This window comes from Anarrhichthys ocellatus, unplaced genomic scaffold, assembly GCF_004355925.1.
Source record: "Anarrhichthys ocellatus isolate YVR2014 unplaced genomic scaffold, GSC_Weel_1.0 scaffold67, whole genome shotgun sequence".
Lineage (NCBI taxonomy): Eukaryota > Metazoa > Chordata > Actinopteri > Perciformes > Anarhichadidae > Anarrhichthys > Anarrhichthys ocellatus.
In genome coordinates, this window is record NW_022280097.1 from 1,568,254 (window position 1) to 1,585,164 (window position 16,911).

Genomic DNA, 16,911 nt, shown 5'->3' on the forward strand with positions numbered 1-16,911 from the left:
CCTCCATTTTAAATCAGTTCATTTTAAGTTCTAATTATATATATATTTTTATATTTATAGGTAAAATCTATCAATCTTACAAACTGTAATTTATTAGAACTTAAAATGAACTGATTTAAAATGGAGGGTAACAAGAACTCTAGTTTGTGGAAAAGACGTCAAGCACAGCAGTATAATGGTTAAGCGAGAGTCTGTGGTCAATGATTAACATTTGAGGACATGATGGGTGACTTCCCTTATCTTTAAAATGTTTCCAGCTGCCTGAGCTCATTGTGCACAGAAGGCAACATGTGTTGACAGAAGAAGCCGGAGATAAAAGCAGAAAATGTGACAGACTCCTGACCTGAGGACCTCACTGGTCAGACGGAGGGGGTGGGGCTCAGCTCAGGCTGTACTTTTACCTGCTTCCACGGCTTTTTGTGGTTTTCACTGCGCCTGTCACGCTTGCTGGCAAACATGTCGTCCGTCTCCGTCCCACCACCAAAATGCCTGCAGAAGCCGTTAGTGGTTCCTTATCGCCACATGTTTGGACCGGGACCTTCCAATGTTCCCCCGCGGATCTTGCAGGCTGGGGCCAATCCTGTCATTGGACACATGCATCCAGAGATATTCGAGGTAACACGGGTGTTTAACACGCATAGAAAAAATGTAGCATCTACATACATTGGTGGAAAGTAACTTAGTGCCTTTACTCGTGGACTGTACTTAAGTATAGTTTTAATGTTATTGTACTTTACTTGAGTATTTCCATTTTATGCTTCTTTATACACTCATTTCAGAGGGGAGTATTGTGCTTTTAACTCTATATCTGCAGGTACAAAACAAATAACCAAACAATGAAATATGATGCATTTTATAGATTTGAAAAACCCAATTTTGATATTGTAAGTACATTTAGCTGACAATACTTCTATATCTTTACCTAAGTGAATGTTGAATGCAGGACGTCTATTGTTAGAGTATTTCTTCACTATGTTATTGCCACTTTTACTCAAGTAAAAGATCCAAGTAAGACTCCCAATACTGGAAATTGCTTAACTGCAGCCAAGCTATGTCGTTTTGATTAAGTCTTCTTCAAAAAACAGTGCATGTGTGCCTGCTACCTTTGTTAGGACCAATTTCCGTTTCAAACCATCGTAGTGAGGACATTTCTGCATTGTGAAGACACTGGTCGGTTTTCAAAGAACTGTTTGAAGGTTGAGACTTGGTTGATGATAGATTTAGGTTAGGGTTAGGGTTAGGGGCAGGGTTGGTGTGCGGCATTTAGGTGGGACAGTTAAGGTTAAGTTATGCAAGTGATCGTTTTATGTCAATAAGGGTTCCACAAGTATAGACATATATTTCTATGTGTGTGTGTATGTGAGAGTGTATGTATGAGTGAGAGAGTGAAAGAGACAGCTGCACCTTATATTTTTTAATTTGGCAGTTTTCTCAATTAGTCGGTGTGGTCCATAAAATGTCAAAAATAAGTAAAAAATGCCCATCAGAATGTCCAAAAGCTCAGGGTTGACATGTTGTAAATGTTTTGTTCCCAAACCAATACGTGTTCAGTTTATTGTTAATATGATCAACCAGCCGATTGTCACATGTCAGAAGCTAGAACCATTGACTTTATGACAGTTTTCATGCCTCTGTGCCGGCGATTCGTTTGCCTCATGATTGGACAGATTAAAGGGGCTGCGGCTAACCTGTGGCCCTCAGTCTGCCACACATTGTAAGGAACAGGGAAGAGTTAAAGAGAAAATATATTTCTGTTCAAACTACCCCCCCAATTGTTTGCTTGTTATTTGTCACAGATAATGAATGACATCAAAAGTGGAATCCAGTACATGTTCCAGACTCAGAACAAGATGACTTTTTCTGTGAGCGGCACTGGCCACACCGCGATGGAGTGTGCCATCTTCAACACAGTGGAGTCTGGGGAGAGTGTGCTGACCGCGGTCAACGGCATATGGGGAGAGAGAGCAGCAGAAATGGCTGAGAGGATTGGTAAGGCTGCTGGCTCTCTCTATTTTTCTGTCAAGAAGTCCCATGAAGAGACCAAAACCGACACGGTATTAGTCCACCTCTCAAGATTTTCGGGCTTCCCCGCCCTATTCCTTGGTTTCATCTGAAGATGTAAATCCTAAGAAAATAGATCATAAATATATAGTTTAGTTTGAAGGAGGCTCAGTAATTTTCTACAAAAACAGCTGGGCACTGTAGTTTTCAGCAAAGAGCACCTGAACAGGAGTAAACAGTACATTTGTTGGGGACTATTTTCAGCAGTGGAATAATACACATTTGGCACGCTAGGATTGACAGCAGCAGTATGATGTATATGTACACATTCATCATAATGAAGGAACATCCAGTGCAATGGTGTGGCTCGTTTTCAAGGGGTTTGTTGACAATGATAAAAACACCTAAGCAGTAATTGATGAAATAAAAATGATTCTGAAGTGATTCCGCCACATAACAACACGTGTGTTAACCCAACAGGAGCCAGAGTAAATACCATCGTGGCGGCCCCTGGTGGTTTCTTCATGAATGAAGAAATAGAGCAGGTATCACTCTGACTCTAAAGTTATCAGGTAACACAAATAAATTCAGTCCGTGCGATCATACTGTTATCTCATCACAGGCCTTATCAAAACACCGACCAGTGGTGTTCTTCCTCGCACATGGAGAGTCTTCTACGGGAGTCCTGCATCCTTTAAATGGCATCGGACAGCTGTGCCATAAGTAAGATGCGGCGCTCGCGCCTCAGTCATCATCACATCTGTAATGATAATAAGGGCAGATAATGTTACGGTTTGTTCCTACAGGTATAACTGCTTGTTTCTCGTCGACTCCGTGGCGTCAGTTGGAGGGGCCCCTCTGTGCATGGACCAGCTAGGTTTAGTATTAAATCCTGCTACATGTTCCCAGTCTCTCTGGGGCGACTGGTGAAACCATTTTATTGTTTTATTATCTATTTTGGTGACACAAATATTGATTGATTTTTTTTTCTTCTGTGGATGTTTGTATTTTCAGAGATAGACATCCTATATACAGGCTCCCAAAAGGTTTTGAATGCCCCTCCGGGTACAGCACCCATCTCCTTCAGTGAAAGAGCATGGTGAGAAATGTACAAACAAGTAATACTTTAAAGTATATGTAAAGTGTACTTAAGGTGCATCTGTCCACAGCCAGAAAATATTCAACCGCAGGACAAAGCCTGTGTCGTTCTTCTTGGATTTGAGTTGGCTTGCAAACTACTGGGGATGTGATGGCAAGCCGTCAAGACTGTAAGACGCCTCCCCCCCCCCCTACGGAACCGATTCAGTTTTAAATGGTGCTCTCATTTTTAGCCACTATTGCACAATTCCTGAATATTGCTCTGTCTTTTCCATTTCTTCTCTATAGATATCATCACACAGGTCCAGTCACTGCTTTCTATTCCCTGAGGGAGAGTCTGGCGGTCCTTGTTGAGGAGGTGGGACGTGTTCGAGTGAAATATTTGGATTTTGTATCTGTCGGAGCTTCAACAGTTCTTTTCAGATAGCCACTGTGCAGGTTGTACAGTGACAAAAAAATATACCATTCCAACTCTGTGCCAATTATAAATAGTCAGAACAGCTAGCGAGCTGTTGCCTTGAGATGCACTCTATGAAAGCACAGTTCTAAATAGCAAAAGTTGCCATGCTCAAATAAGGGCACATGGTAAACGCTACATAACATTAGCATGTTAGCATTGGCATTGCGTGCATGTTAGCATTTAGCTCAAAGCCCCGCTGTGCCTAAGAAGAACAGCCTCACAGAGATGCTAGCATGGCATTGTGTAGTAAACCCTGAAAATGAATATGTATAAAATGAAAATATGAGTTAACACCTCAGCTGTACTATATTTTGTCTGTTTTTATGCCTTGTTCTGTTACTCTCAGGGCCTGGAGAATTCATGGGAAAGACATCAGAAAGCAGCAGAGTATTTCCACATTGGCCTAGAAAGCATGGGACTCAAACTTTTTGTCAAAGAAAAAGTGAGTTTCAAGTTTCAACACTCCCATTTCATTTTATTATATAATCTACAAATAATTATAAAAAGGGAAACATGTTACTATTTCTGACTTAAATGGTTGTTACAGAAAGCAAGGCTCCCCACGGTTACCACTATTGTTGCTCCTCATGGATATGACTGGAAAGAGATCACAACCTACATCATGAAAACACATAATTTAGAGATTTCCGGAGGGCTTGGACCATCAGTTGGCTTGGTAAAAGAAAAATTCGTAAAAATTATTTGCATAATAATTTGTTTCTACTTGACTATTCCCTCCAAGTCACTGAAGTCCTGTGTAGCCTAAATCCCGGTTGTTTTTTGTCCTCTTAGGTGCTGCGTGTTGGACTGATGGGATGTAACAGCAGCAAGGCCAATGTTGACATGGTGCTGGCAGCACTGAAAGACGCTCTGAAACACTGCCACAAGAGCAAAGTGTAACATGTTACGGTTGGATGCTGTAAAGATGACCAAGGAAGAGACTGTGTAATAAATCAATCATTGTTCTCAATAATTGACTTGTGGCTCAATCACTACTTGAATGGGAACAGTGGGCTTTTCCACATAATGCTGTGGTACCTTTCGTCAGCGGCAGTCTGTGATCATATACTTTACCTATTATTTTTGTTTTTCAGTCCAATACAAACAGGCAGTAACGAATAGTTTGACCATTCTTAATGGTATATTAGAAACATTTCACGCATATAGAAAACTATATTTTGCCCTCTATATAGGTTAATTATATCAGTGGGTTTTCTCATGGTTGGCATCTTTCTTACTGAAAACCTTACATTCAGATAATCTTATCAATACCAGCTGGTGTTTTTTTTTGCACTTGCTGTGCATTGTGGATTTATTACATAACATTATATCAAAAGAGTTCAACAATTAAAATGGAAAATCCAATCAATTTCTATGAAAATAAATAAAATTGTTTTTATTTAATTTTATCTATTTTTAATAAGCTTCCCAAATTATATTCTAACCATAGACTGTATATAAGTAATTAAATTAACTTACTTTTATTTCAATAAAGTTGTTAAAAAAAACTAAAACAAGCGAAACCGGAAGTGCGTCATCGTACTTCCGTGTTGACAATTTACACGTAAATGGCGCGTAAATGATGATAAGGAAACTACCGTTGCGTGGTGAGATTTAGCCAACAAACTCGTTCGTCAACCACACAGCACAGTGCTGACAAACAGCCGTCAGTAATGGCGTGTAAGAGAGGAGCGCTCATTGTGCTGGAGGGAATGGATAAGGCCGGCAAGACTACGCAGTGCAACAGACTGGTTCAGGCGCTGCAACAGAGCGGCCGACCCGCAGAGATGATGAGGTTCCCCGGTGAGGCATGTTATTGGTGTAATACAACGTTAGTGCTTAATGTTAGCATTATTGTTGTTCCAATACTGTGCAATATTAACACAACGTGCCGTGGTGCGGTTTCTCGGAGTCAGACAGGACCACGACAATTGGACAGCTGATAAGCGCCTACCTGGAGAAGAAAAGTGACTTAGAGGACCACACGGTGCACCTGCTGTTCTCCGCAAACCGCTGGGAACTGGTGTAAGTTGCGTTTAAGTGAACGCAGAGTTTACGTGAACTGAGCCCTTTTAGCGGCAGACCTTTTTGACACGTCATAGCAGGAGGAGCACAGGTGTATTTTATAACATTAATGAGGGCATTAATAACTGCTGCTTCTCCTGCTATGACTAGTCGAAAATGTCAGCTGTGGGTCTACAAAATGTAGCTAAGTACTCACCATGAAGAATGACACGTTCAGCTGTCCCACAACTTTAAAGGGTTAGTTCACAGGAAGTTGTACTTTGGTATTAAAATACTGGTAAGTTTCAAAAATATGAATTCTCTCTAGTGCTAGTACGTTAAAGGACAAGTCAAGTGACGTGGATATATACACTGCTCAAAAAAATAAAGGGAACACTTAAACAACACAATGTAACTCCAAGTCAATCACACTTCTGAGAAATCAAACTGCCCACTTAGGAAGCAACACTGACAATCAATTTCACATGCTGTTGTGCAAATGGAATAGACAACAGGTGGAAATTATAGGCAATTAACAAGACACACCCCCAATAAAGGAGTGGTTCTGCAGGTGGTGACCACAGACCACTTCTCAGTTCCTATGCTTTCTGGCTGAAGTTTTGGTCACTTTTGAATGCTGGCGGTGCTTTCACTCTAGTGGTAGCATGAGACGGAGTCTACAACCCACACAAGTGGCTCAGGTAGTGCAGCTCATCCAGGATGGCACATCAATGCGAGCTGTGTCAAGAAGGTATGCGGTGTCTGTCAGCGTAGTGTCCAGAGCATGGAGGCTCTACCAGGAGACAGGCCAGTACATCAGGAGACGTGGAGGAGGCCGTAGGACGGCAACAACCCAGCAGCAGGACCGCTACCTCCACCTTTGTGCAAGGAGGAACAGCAGGAGCACTGCCAGAGCCCTACAAAATGACCTCCAGCAGGCCACAAATATGCATGTGTCTGCTCAAACGGTCAGAAACAGACTCCATGAGGGTGGTATGAGGGCCCGACGTCCACAGGTGGGGGTTGTGCTTACAGCCCAACACCGGGCAGGATGTTTGGCATTTGCCAGAGAACACCAAGATTGGCAACTTCGCCACTGGTGCCCTGTGCTCTTCACAGATGAAAGCAGGTTCACACTGAGCACGTGACAGACGTGACAGAGTCCGGAGACGCCGTGGAGAACGTTCTGCTGCCTGCAACATCCTCCAGCATGACCGGTTTGGCGATGGGTCAGTAATGGTGTGGGGTGGCATTTCTTTGGAGGGCCGCACATCCCTCCGTGTGCTCGCCAGAGGTAGCCTGACTGCCATTAGGTACCGAGATGAGATCCTCAGACCCCTTGTGAGACCATATGCCGGTGCGGTTGGCCCTGGGTTCCTCCTAATGCAAGACAATGCTAGACCTCATGTGGCTGGAGTGTGTCAGCAGTTCCTGCAAGACGAAGGCATTGATGTTATGGACTGGCCTGCCCGTTCCCCAGACCTGAATCCAATTGAGCACATCTGGGACATCATGTCTCGCTCCATCCACCAACGCCACGTTGCACCACAGACTGTCCAGGAGTTGGCGGATGCTTTAGTCCAGGTCTGGGAGGAGATCCCTCAGGAGACCATCCGCCACCTCATCAGGAGCATGCCCAGGTGTTGTAGGGAGGTCATACAGGCACGTGGAGGCCACACACACTACTGAGCCTCATTTGGACTTGTTTTAAGGACATTACATCAAAGTTGGATCAGCCTGTAGTGTGTTTTTCCACTTCAATTTTGAGTGTGACTCCAAATCCAGACCTCCATGGGTTAATAAATTTCATTTTCATTGATAATTTTTGTGTGATTTTGTTGTCAGCACATTCAACTATGTAAAGAACAAAGTATTTAATAAGACTATTTCATTCATTCAGATCTAGGATGTGTTGCTTAAGTGTTCCCTTTATTTTTTTGAGCAGTGTATATTTTTGTAATTGTCTAGAGTCCAGACATTACATGAAAAGACCAAAAAAACATCAAATTGAACCTTCTACTAACAAGTACTGTCAGCCTGATCCATCTTATGTTTACATTCCAAAACCCACAATGAGCCACCCTGTTGCACTGGACGACTTGTACCTTTATTACCATGACCCTGCAGTTTACTTAAGAGTCAATTCCTAGCTCACCATCCTGGTGCCCTAAATACTCACCACGGTGCCAAATGTGTTTTTTTTGATTCCTGGCAACAAAAAAAAAGTCCCCAGCAAAAGCAATATTTACCCGAGCCTTTTAACCTTCACCGAAATCTACAGCACCCAACTATATGAGGAAATAGTTTAGCATATCTGAAAAATGAAACTATATAGTTGTGACTCTTTGTGGGAGCTAATGGGCTTGGGGCTTCAAGCCACAGACAGAGTAGAGAGATTGACCAACATTATTAATTTCTGTCTTTTCCTTCTTAAAAAAAGAAAAAAGGCACAGAACTCTGAGTAAATGTGCTTTCTCCTTCCATCTCAGAAGTTGCATATATTAGCAATGATGCAGATTCTTTTGTCATTCGCTTTGATAAGTGTCCTCTAGCCCGTAAGCATTATAGTCTACGTGCAGCGTAACTAAAACACTTGTGACTGCAGGCCTCTAATGAAGAAGAAGCTGGCGCAAGGCATCACCCTGGTCGTGGATCGGTACGCCTTCTCTGGAGTTGCTTTCACAAGTGCAAAGCCGGTGAGTTGTCTCTCAGCCAAACTCTGCACCCATCAGACAGCATGATTTGTGTGTGTTCGAGAGGAGCAACAGATGGCTTGAACGTGTTCATCTCCTCCTTCAGGGCTTCTGTCTGGACTGGTGCATGAAACCCGATGTGGGGCTGCCAAAGCCGGACCTGGTTATGTTCCTGCAGCTCAGTCCGGCCGAGGCTGCTCTCAGGGGTCAGTTCGGAGAGGAGAGGTACGAGACCAGTGTTTTCCAAAGAGCAGTTCAACAGAAGTTCGAACAGCTGAAGAAGGATACCTCCGTCAACTGGCAGGTATGAGGCCGGTGCGGAATGCTCATTTAATCTCAGGCGTCCATTTCAAATCAGTAGCAATAAACGTCTTGTGATCTAACTTGTCTGCTGCAGGTGATCGACGCTTCTCAGAGTGTTGAGGATGTGCACGAGAACATAATCACCCACAGCCTTAACACTGTGAACGCAGCTCAGAACCGGCCACTCGGAGAGCTGTGGAAGTGAACCTGAAACTGCTCGTCTTTAAACCAAACTATATTCAACCCCCTTTATTTAAAAGCAGAGGAGAACTGCCAATATAATTATATTCCGTCTTGAAATTGAAGAGAGACGTAACACTGTCATATACCAGACTCTGACTTTATTCGTTGTTAATCCTCTTACATGTGTATTGTTCATTCACCCGTCTATGTTGTGTTGATTAAATAAATAATCTTCAAATGAACTAGCGCATATGTTTTTTTTTTTTTTTTTTTTTTAACTTGGCAAGGATACTTTGCATGAACAATTGATGCAACTTGTCTGCAGATTTGCCTTGATTTGGTTTCATTGCAGGCCGTTCCAGACTGGAATTGTTGGTGACAAACCGCGTTTAAGCCATTGGGGTTTCTATACAACATAAAACTGTTATGGCAATTTAACTTCTGGAGTCAGGGAAAGGCACCATATCACTTCAGAATAAACATTTAAAGTGTTAAGACTTGAATGGAAACTCGCGTGATGTGACGATGTGCAGACAGAATTTATCCTGAGCTCCTGCTACGGCTCCTGCGGTCTCGATGTTTGGATACAAAGAGCAGTCAAGAGGCTGTTGAGAAGAGCACTGTGTGTGTCTCTCTCTCTCTCTCTCACACACACTCTCACACTCACACACACTCTCACACTCACTCACTCACTCACTCACTCACACTCACTCACTCACTCACACTCACACACACACACACACACACACACACACACACACACACACACACACACACACACACACACACACACACACACACAGACTACACCGCTGGAGCTGGACTGGCTCAAGAGGTCTCGGTTAATGTTCGCCCCCCTGCAGGCTTCCCATTCTGATACAGAGAATCTCTCGTGCCGACTGTCCACAATAGCAAATCATTGTTTGTGTGTTCCTCAGAGGGAAAGGATCTCGAACTCCTCGTCTTCTGAGTCAAAGAACCGCTCCAACCTGTCAGGGTCTGAGAAATCTAGGAAGTCAGGAAAAAAAAAAAAAACATTAAAATCCATTTCCTTTTTCTAATCTTAGCAACAACAAAAAAAGCAGTTACTTTACCAGGAGTAAGGTTGAGGGCATCTATGCTGACCATGTGACAGGGCTGACTGTCCACTAGCTCAAACATAGGCAGCCCCCCTCTGTTGCAGGACAGCTAGAAGAGAAGGAGCACCACATTATGACGCACACGTTTCCTCCAACAGTGACGTATTCAAGCGCAACAAGAGAGCAGTGTTAACGGAACCGTACCCTTCTTATGCGCATACACCAGTCGTCAAACTCGTCCTCTGTTCTGCAGAAGAAACCCTGGCGGACACCAGAAGACAATAAGCTACAAACCACTGAGCTACTGTTATAAAGAATAAATATGTAACAATGGGCTTTAGTTTGAGATACAAAAGCCTTGTGCCATTTAAAAAAAAAAAAAAAAAAAGCCTCCCTAGCATTCCTACCGCTGCGATGGATGGGTCCAGCTCGCAGATATGCATGCGGCAGGGCGGGTGCTGACAGTGGTACGTCTCGTCTGGGACCTGGCTGTCTTCGCATGGATCCACCGCAGGCTGTGTGGTGTGCGGGTCTAAATAGATGAGTTCTTCTCCTGGGAAGAGAGGAGAAAAAAAAAGATTCATAATCAGATTGATTGTCTTGGTGTGAGTCAAATTAATATGGTGAGTGTGCGGTGCACAGCTGAGTGTTTATTTCACGAACACAGAGACCAGACATACCGACATAACCAATGAAGTAATGGGCACTGTTGGGTTTTCCCCCAATAACACCCAGGGACTGAGGCAGCATGAAGCATTGCTGTGAAAAGAGACGAGAGGGTTTATCTCACCCCAGCTGTAGCTGGCTTTGCCTCCATGCTCATCTTCTAGCCCATTCAGTGCAAACAACATAGAAATGACATTGCGACCATTTTCTTAAGCGTGTTGTTTTGATGTGGGTAAATCTACAGCAAGCACATCAGAAAGCCCCCCACACACACAAAAAAAAAAAAAAAAAAAAAAAAAAGGGTCATTTTGTCACTACAGTGTCTTTGTTTTGAAATGAAGGCTACACACATGCTCACAGCATAACCTCCACTAAACCAGCGTGTATCTTGAAGCTCCTTTCCCCATACACGAGAGGCTGATAAAGCAATACCCTGGATAAAAGCTTACTTGCATATTCACATGCCAACCGCAGAGGCTGCAAGGAAGCATGCAGGGACCCTTAATCACAGTGAACATCTCATGTATTTTCATTAAAGTAACCTTACTATTGAGAGACTGCAGTTGACAGAAAGGACTAATTTGAAGCAAGAGTATTGTAACTGACAACTAATGATAACACATAACATGTCTGTAGATATCAGACTAATCAAAATATCAAGCAGGAAATTCAGATGTCTCATTTTGTTAGGTTTTCAGTGACAACCCCCCTGTTTTTCGATAAACTTCTAAGATCGAGAAAGTCTTCGTTTTAACGCAGTGAACGCCCCCGGAGGTGCTTCACCTTGAGGGTTTCGATGTAGGCCTCGTTGATGTCGCTCAGGCCCAGCCTGAGAGGGATGAGCAGGACCAGAGGTTTCCAGAGAGCCGTCTCCTCCTCCGCCAGCGCACACGCCCCCCCCAGGCAGCCGTTGAGCTCCCCCGCTCCCTCCGGTTCGCAACATGCAGCGTCCAGCCAGGGCATGCAGAGGCGCTCTGTAGCGGGGGGGGGAAAAGATCACTAAATTACTTTCATAATTTCTTTTATCTATGCTGCAGGAAAAACAAAAGGTAAGGTGGTAGCCTCAAGGCAGAAAAGGATTAAAGCCCTTTTTTTTTTTTTTTTAAAAACCTCTCCGCTTTGTATATTTGCACATGGGAAAATCACCAAAATACTGTTGATGGATGAACTTGTTTCCTTCACTCCGACTCACATTTGTATTTGTTTTCACCCATAAACTTTATCTTGTAAAATGCAATGTTTAGCTGAAGTACTACTTCTGCAAACCCCAGCACAGCCCACAGTTCAACCCGGAGACCCGTTCAGAGCGCACTCACTGATCTCCTCGATGACCACTGTGTTGTCCATCGCCACGTGTACGACCAGTCTGCTCCACGTATCAAACACCGCCAGCTTCCTGAAAGCAAGACGGCACACAGACACTTTTGTGCTCTACCTGATCGGAAAGATGTTCTTTCTTTAAATAGTTTTGAACCTCCTCGGTGAACAGCGCATCATCTTTTTTGTTAATCGTTGGACATCGGGATACGTACATACTGTACATAGATGGTGGGAGTGGAACAGAAGTTTTGCTCGTGTGATAATGTCAACGTACTGTTCTGCCTCTCCTGAATGTCTTGGAAACAAAGTGGCTGTTTTAGATTCAAAGAAACTTTGCTGCTCACACCGATTTTGCTTTTCCAGTTAGGACAGCAGTTGCGATATTTTTATTTAAAAAATAAAACCAAAGACCTAACGTGACGTAAGGTAATGCTGAAGTGATTAGTCGACTTTTGATCACTGATTAAAGACACCCTGTGCAGTTTTTTTACCACGAGTGGCGCTATGGAGCAGAAACCCTGAATGTAAACATAACTTCTGTTCGTTCTATGCAGCACCTTTAACCCTGGAACTCTGAAGCAAATTACCCAGCGGCTCTAGCTATTTTTATCACATGTATATCCATGTAAGATAAATATATATGGTTTTAGACTTTAACTTGGCAATTTAAAGACGTTCCTGTGGGCTCTGATCAAATCTGGAAACAACTGAAATTGAGCAGCTTAGTAACGTGTAGTTCCTCTACAGCAGAGGTCTTCAACAGAGGTACTGCAGGGGGTCCACGAAATTTTTGGTTCATTAGAAAATAAAAAATGTTTCTCTAAACATGAATGTGTCCATTATTTTAATAGTTCAGTATTGTATGAAAGATAACAGGTATCTTTATGCATGGCAGTGGTACTAATAGGCCATCACTAATTTTTCATTTCCACGTTTAAAATGAAAACATCAATTTGAATAGCTTGTATGCATGATTATCATGCAATTGACAGACAATGTCGATATTGGCATTGGTATCAGCTGACAAGGTATGTTTATAAATGGCAGTAGTACGGCCACCCTACTCACTGTACCTTGCACATGTTTAACATAAAAACATGAATATATGAACCTGTGTATTATTTGAATAGCTTAGTAATGAATGCACAATAAAGAGGTATGTTTATACATGGTAACAGGCCCATTTAATATAAAACACAATGTTATACAATATATATATATATATATATATATATATATATATATATATATATATATATATATATATATAGATATAGATATAGATATAGATATAGATATAGTCGGGGGTCCCTGCTCCATCTCTCCATCAGTTTGGGGGTCCTTGGCCTGAAAAACATTGAAGACCCCTGCTCTACAGTACTTACTTTAGAACCTGGGCCACTGTGTTCGGTCCATACCACTGGCCGATAGGCTTTCCCTCTCCAACTCCCATTTGGGCTGCAGCGTTTAGGAACAACAACAACAACAATGTGACGCAAACTCTTTACTGCCTGAGTGAGTCCCTGATCAAATTGGAGCGGACTGACACTCGCTACTCACCAATTTGATGGATGGAATAATAGCTGTCTTTCTTGTCGATGAAGGCGTTGAGAATACTGATGTACTCTTCTCTTTGTTTCTGGCCTCTGGCCCATCTCCAGTCTGAGAACAACAAGCCAGTTATCAAGCCTGTAGTCTTCTCACTGGAGAAGAGCTGCTAGTGCCACACGGTGATAAAAAACGGATTTCATCTATGTGTATAGATGAAACCTTTTTCTTTGGTTTCTTTAAAGATGTCTTACCTCTGCCTACATGTCTACACACCAAGGCCTCGCCTAAGATCATCTGGCCGCACCGTAACATGCATCCCCATCCTGTATCCGACGTTGGTCCTGTCCCACCTGTAACACATTCAAGAATCATGCACGAGATCCCTTTAACATCAAAAGTAAAGGTTAGGGGCTCAACTAAAACACACATGTCTTCACTTACCAATGGGTGGGAAGTTTTTTCTGTATGTGAACCACAGTCGTGAAGTGACGTCTGATAAAATCTCATCTTTCTCTACATGAAGACCAGAAATCACCATATTACAAGACAACCTCAGGGAAAAGTGCACGTCTGCTAAGATGATTCTTTAAAGTTAAAGTACTCATTTCTCTCCGTCTCACACACACGTTATATTCCACAGTCCTACCTGTGAGTGCATTGTATTCTTTCCCCAAGATCCACACAGGCTCCGAGGTCTCGGGAAAATCTTCAAACTCTCCAAAGCGAAGTGTGTCGTATGTCAAGGTTGCTGCGAAGGAATGTTAAGAATGAAGCAGCATTCCAACAATCAGAGGAAGAAACGGTGGGGCACCTATTCATTAAGTTCCTTGAGAAAAATCCCAGTTACTTCCAGGAAGGTTGTTCTATTTACATCCATCTTTCTTTATTTCTGTAGACTAACCGGGGTCTCAATTTATATGCTAGGAGAGTAGGCGAGGGAGGAATCTCCCTATGTGATTAAAAAAATTAAAAATGTATTTCATGGTGAAATAAACACATTTACAACTTAAATTGTATTTAAGAAACGTGGTATTGTTCATCAATTAGAAGGGAGGTTTTTAAAGGTACTTAAAAAACCCGAATGGTCATATTTGTTGCAGCAGATGCAAAGATATCCTGACTTTTAGTCCCTGGTATTGGTAAAAGCTAAAAAAGAAAATGCTCATTTATACACTTCCCATAATGCAGCTGGATATTGATATTTGTTGTACCTTGACCCTCCCTGCTTGGTAAAGGCTCAAATATTGAAAACTTCACAATTATTATTATTCTGGCGTTCAGTTACGAAGCTGGAGTCTTCAAGCACAGGCCGGGATAACTTTGACGACATAACTATTTTAGAGGATATATAAATTACAACATACATGACACACTGGAAAAAAAAAAAAATCAAGCAACTATATCACACATATCAATATCTAAACATGCATCTCCCTTGTGCAATTATCTGGCAATAAATAAGTAAGTAAATGAGGAAGTAGGTGCTTTTAATAAAGTGTAGTGTCAAAAAGCAATCACAGTAAAAGTCTGTATTGGCAGAGCCGGAAATACTGGGATCAAAGCCAAATATAAAATTGGGCAAAACAGTAATGACACCATTAAAGGGTTCACTTCCACTTCAGAGAAACATCCGAGTTTGGCCAACTGGTGCCCGCAGCTATTCACTGAAATATGCATTTACGCTTTTGATGGAAGGTTAAAAAAGGACTTCTGCGGTTTATTGCTGACACGTCACTATCCACATAACTAACAACAGACAGGAAAAGTTGACTAGCTAGCAGTGAGTTAGCCTGGACACATAAAGCAGAGATTTACAGGCTCGTGTATTTGCAGTCGAAGGAGACGGGAATGGAGTAAGAAGTGGGCTCGCATTCCCTGAAGAGTATTGAGTTATTATTAAACTACATGCGTGTTGCTGCATATGATAACTTAACCTCCTAGCTTATAGCAACGTTAGCCTATAACTGATGTGATGGTGAGTGACAGTGCATCGACTCATAGGGCGTAACACAGCGTTAGCATAAACAGTCAAACCGAGGACTGAAGGCAAATTATGAACAGTGAAACTTAACAACACATGTCACTAACAACGATGACATGTGAAGCAACAACAAGACGTTTCACGGCAGTGCAGCGAGCTGTCAAAGCGGGGAATCCACCACATTTAGCAATAACAGCAGGCTAATGCTGGTTAGCTTTAGCTTTAGTCATCATTTTATCAGGCTAACACCACCGAGGCTACACAGCAATAGGGTCTGTGTTGGAGTTGGTAATCCTGTCATGACAAAGCAGGAAATGTGTTGCCAAGTATGATGTGGTGTTGTTGTGATTAGTTTGTGGCAATACTGGCAGGGTAAAGGAGAGAAAGAAACGTTATTTTACTATAAAAATCTCGTTTACCTGCATCCATCCCGACGGTCTTCACCCTATCTTGTTTGTTGTTCTCTGGACTCCGACCCGGCGGACCAATGGGTATAGAGCCCTGCTGTGGAATTCGGCGAGAGGCGGGACATTTATTACGACATCCAATAAGAGAAGGGAGTGGGGTCACGTCACCCAAACCAATCAGTAGTGGCTGACGTAGCCGTCCCGTTGAAAACAATTTATGGTGCGTTCATGTTACAGAGTTAAGGAGGCTTGATATCCGTGAGGCTCCCTTCTCTGACCATAAGAGAAGTTACATTTTTTCCCCCCCCTTTCAACAAATTACTAGAGCCTTAAGCTAGACAGTTAACCAAAGCCTTCTTCTACACGACTGTAAAAAATTATGTAATCTTTTAAAGCTCCAGAATTGGGAGAGTATACGGAATATACGCTACTGAAAACCTTTGAGAGGAGGAACCACTGCAAATTAGATGACTTCAGTTGACAGAAAGCTCAGGGCATTTCTGAGAAGGAAGTGAAAACTCATCTTTTGTCAAGAAAAAAAACACTCAAGATTAATACTTATTGTTTAGATGTTTACAGTGACCATTCAATTTCGTACGTAGATATACAGTATTGCTAAAAGGGAAAAACAAGTACTTGAACTAAGATTACACACAGTATGATCAGTGGAAGGTGTGAGATGCAGCAAACAAATGCATACATTAAGTCATTTAGTTGGAAAATTAGGTGGAAAATGTTTCCATGTGGTTGGAGACTCCGTCTTTAATTCAATTAATACAATTGTTTAATTGACATTTCATCATGCCATTTACAGATAAATCTGTTGGCCAATCTGTGTCTAGTGATTCTGATTCAACCACTAGGTGGTCACAAATAACCATCAATGTTTCTGGCATCTCTTATTCTTTGCAGTCTGTAAATACAATCATTCACACCAAGATCTAGCTGAGAGACAAACACACGCAGAGAAAAGCAGACTACAATTTTAAGCAAAAGGCTTATACTGCAATTAAAACATTTACATATCTACCACTTGCACACAAAAAAAAAAAACATTTACCAGACGTCCAAAAAGGTTTACTTCTTTTCCGTCATAAATGTTTGAAAAGGACTTATTCATTTTCATTGTTTGAGACTACAGACAGCTAGAAAACTAACTTTTTAC

The 16,911-nt window shown here is 42.2% G+C and overlaps 3 protein-coding genes across 4 annotated transcripts; 2 read left to right on the forward strand and 1 right to left on the reverse strand.

Annotated features, from left to right (window-relative positions):
* Positions 1 to 384: 384 nt before the first annotated feature.
* On the forward strand, positions 385 to 4,488 carry agxta (alanine--glyoxylate and serine--pyruvate aminotransferase a). Its single transcript, XM_031873014.1, has 11 exons — positions 385 to 615; positions 1,797 to 1,989; positions 2,482 to 2,546; positions 2,624 to 2,724; positions 2,808 to 2,878; positions 3,016 to 3,100; positions 3,171 to 3,269; positions 3,388 to 3,457; positions 3,906 to 4,001; positions 4,107 to 4,235; positions 4,352 to 4,488. Exons 1-11 carry the CDS (start codon positions 457 to 459, stop codon positions 4,457 to 4,459), a joined length of 1,176 nt encoding a protein of 391 aa, XP_031728874.1. The 5' UTR covers positions 385 to 456; the 3' UTR covers positions 4,460 to 4,488.
* Positions 4,489 to 5,103: 615 nt separating this feature from the next.
* On the forward strand, positions 5,104 to 8,988 carry dtymk (deoxythymidylate kinase (thymidylate kinase)). Its single transcript, XM_031872957.1, has 5 exons — positions 5,104 to 5,362; positions 5,476 to 5,584; positions 8,169 to 8,259; positions 8,363 to 8,560; positions 8,654 to 8,988. The coding sequence occupies exons 1-5, from the start codon at positions 5,233 to 5,235 to the stop codon at positions 8,762 to 8,764; spliced, it is 639 nt and encodes a 212-aa protein (XP_031728817.1). The 5' UTR covers positions 5,104 to 5,232; the 3' UTR covers positions 8,765 to 8,988.
* A 486-nt stretch (positions 8,989 to 9,474) lies between these two features.
* Positions 9,475 to 15,840, reverse strand: atg4b (autophagy related 4B, cysteine peptidase). 2 transcript variants are annotated; one of them, XM_031873019.1, is made up of 13 exons: positions 15,759 to 15,840; positions 14,005 to 14,106; positions 13,800 to 13,871; positions 13,610 to 13,708; positions 13,368 to 13,469; positions 13,193 to 13,265; positions 11,804 to 11,883; positions 11,271 to 11,461; positions 10,502 to 10,580; positions 10,229 to 10,374; positions 10,026 to 10,082; positions 9,837 to 9,930; positions 9,475 to 9,750 (listed from the first exon to the last, which is right to left on the reverse strand). In XM_031873019.1, the coding sequence occupies exons 1-13, from the start codon at positions 15,766 to 15,768 to the stop codon at positions 9,677 to 9,679; spliced, it is 1,179 nt and encodes a 392-aa protein (XP_031728879.1). In that variant the 5' UTR covers positions 15,769 to 15,840; the 3' UTR covers positions 9,475 to 9,676. The 2 variants fall into 2 exon arrangements, with proteins under 2 accessions (XP_031728879.1, XP_031728880.1); XM_031873020.1 differs by lacking the exon at positions 9,475 to 9,750 and having other exon boundaries at positions 9,839 to 9,930; positions 10,026 to 10,068.
* Between the last annotated feature and the right edge of the window lie 1,071 nt (positions 15,841 to 16,911).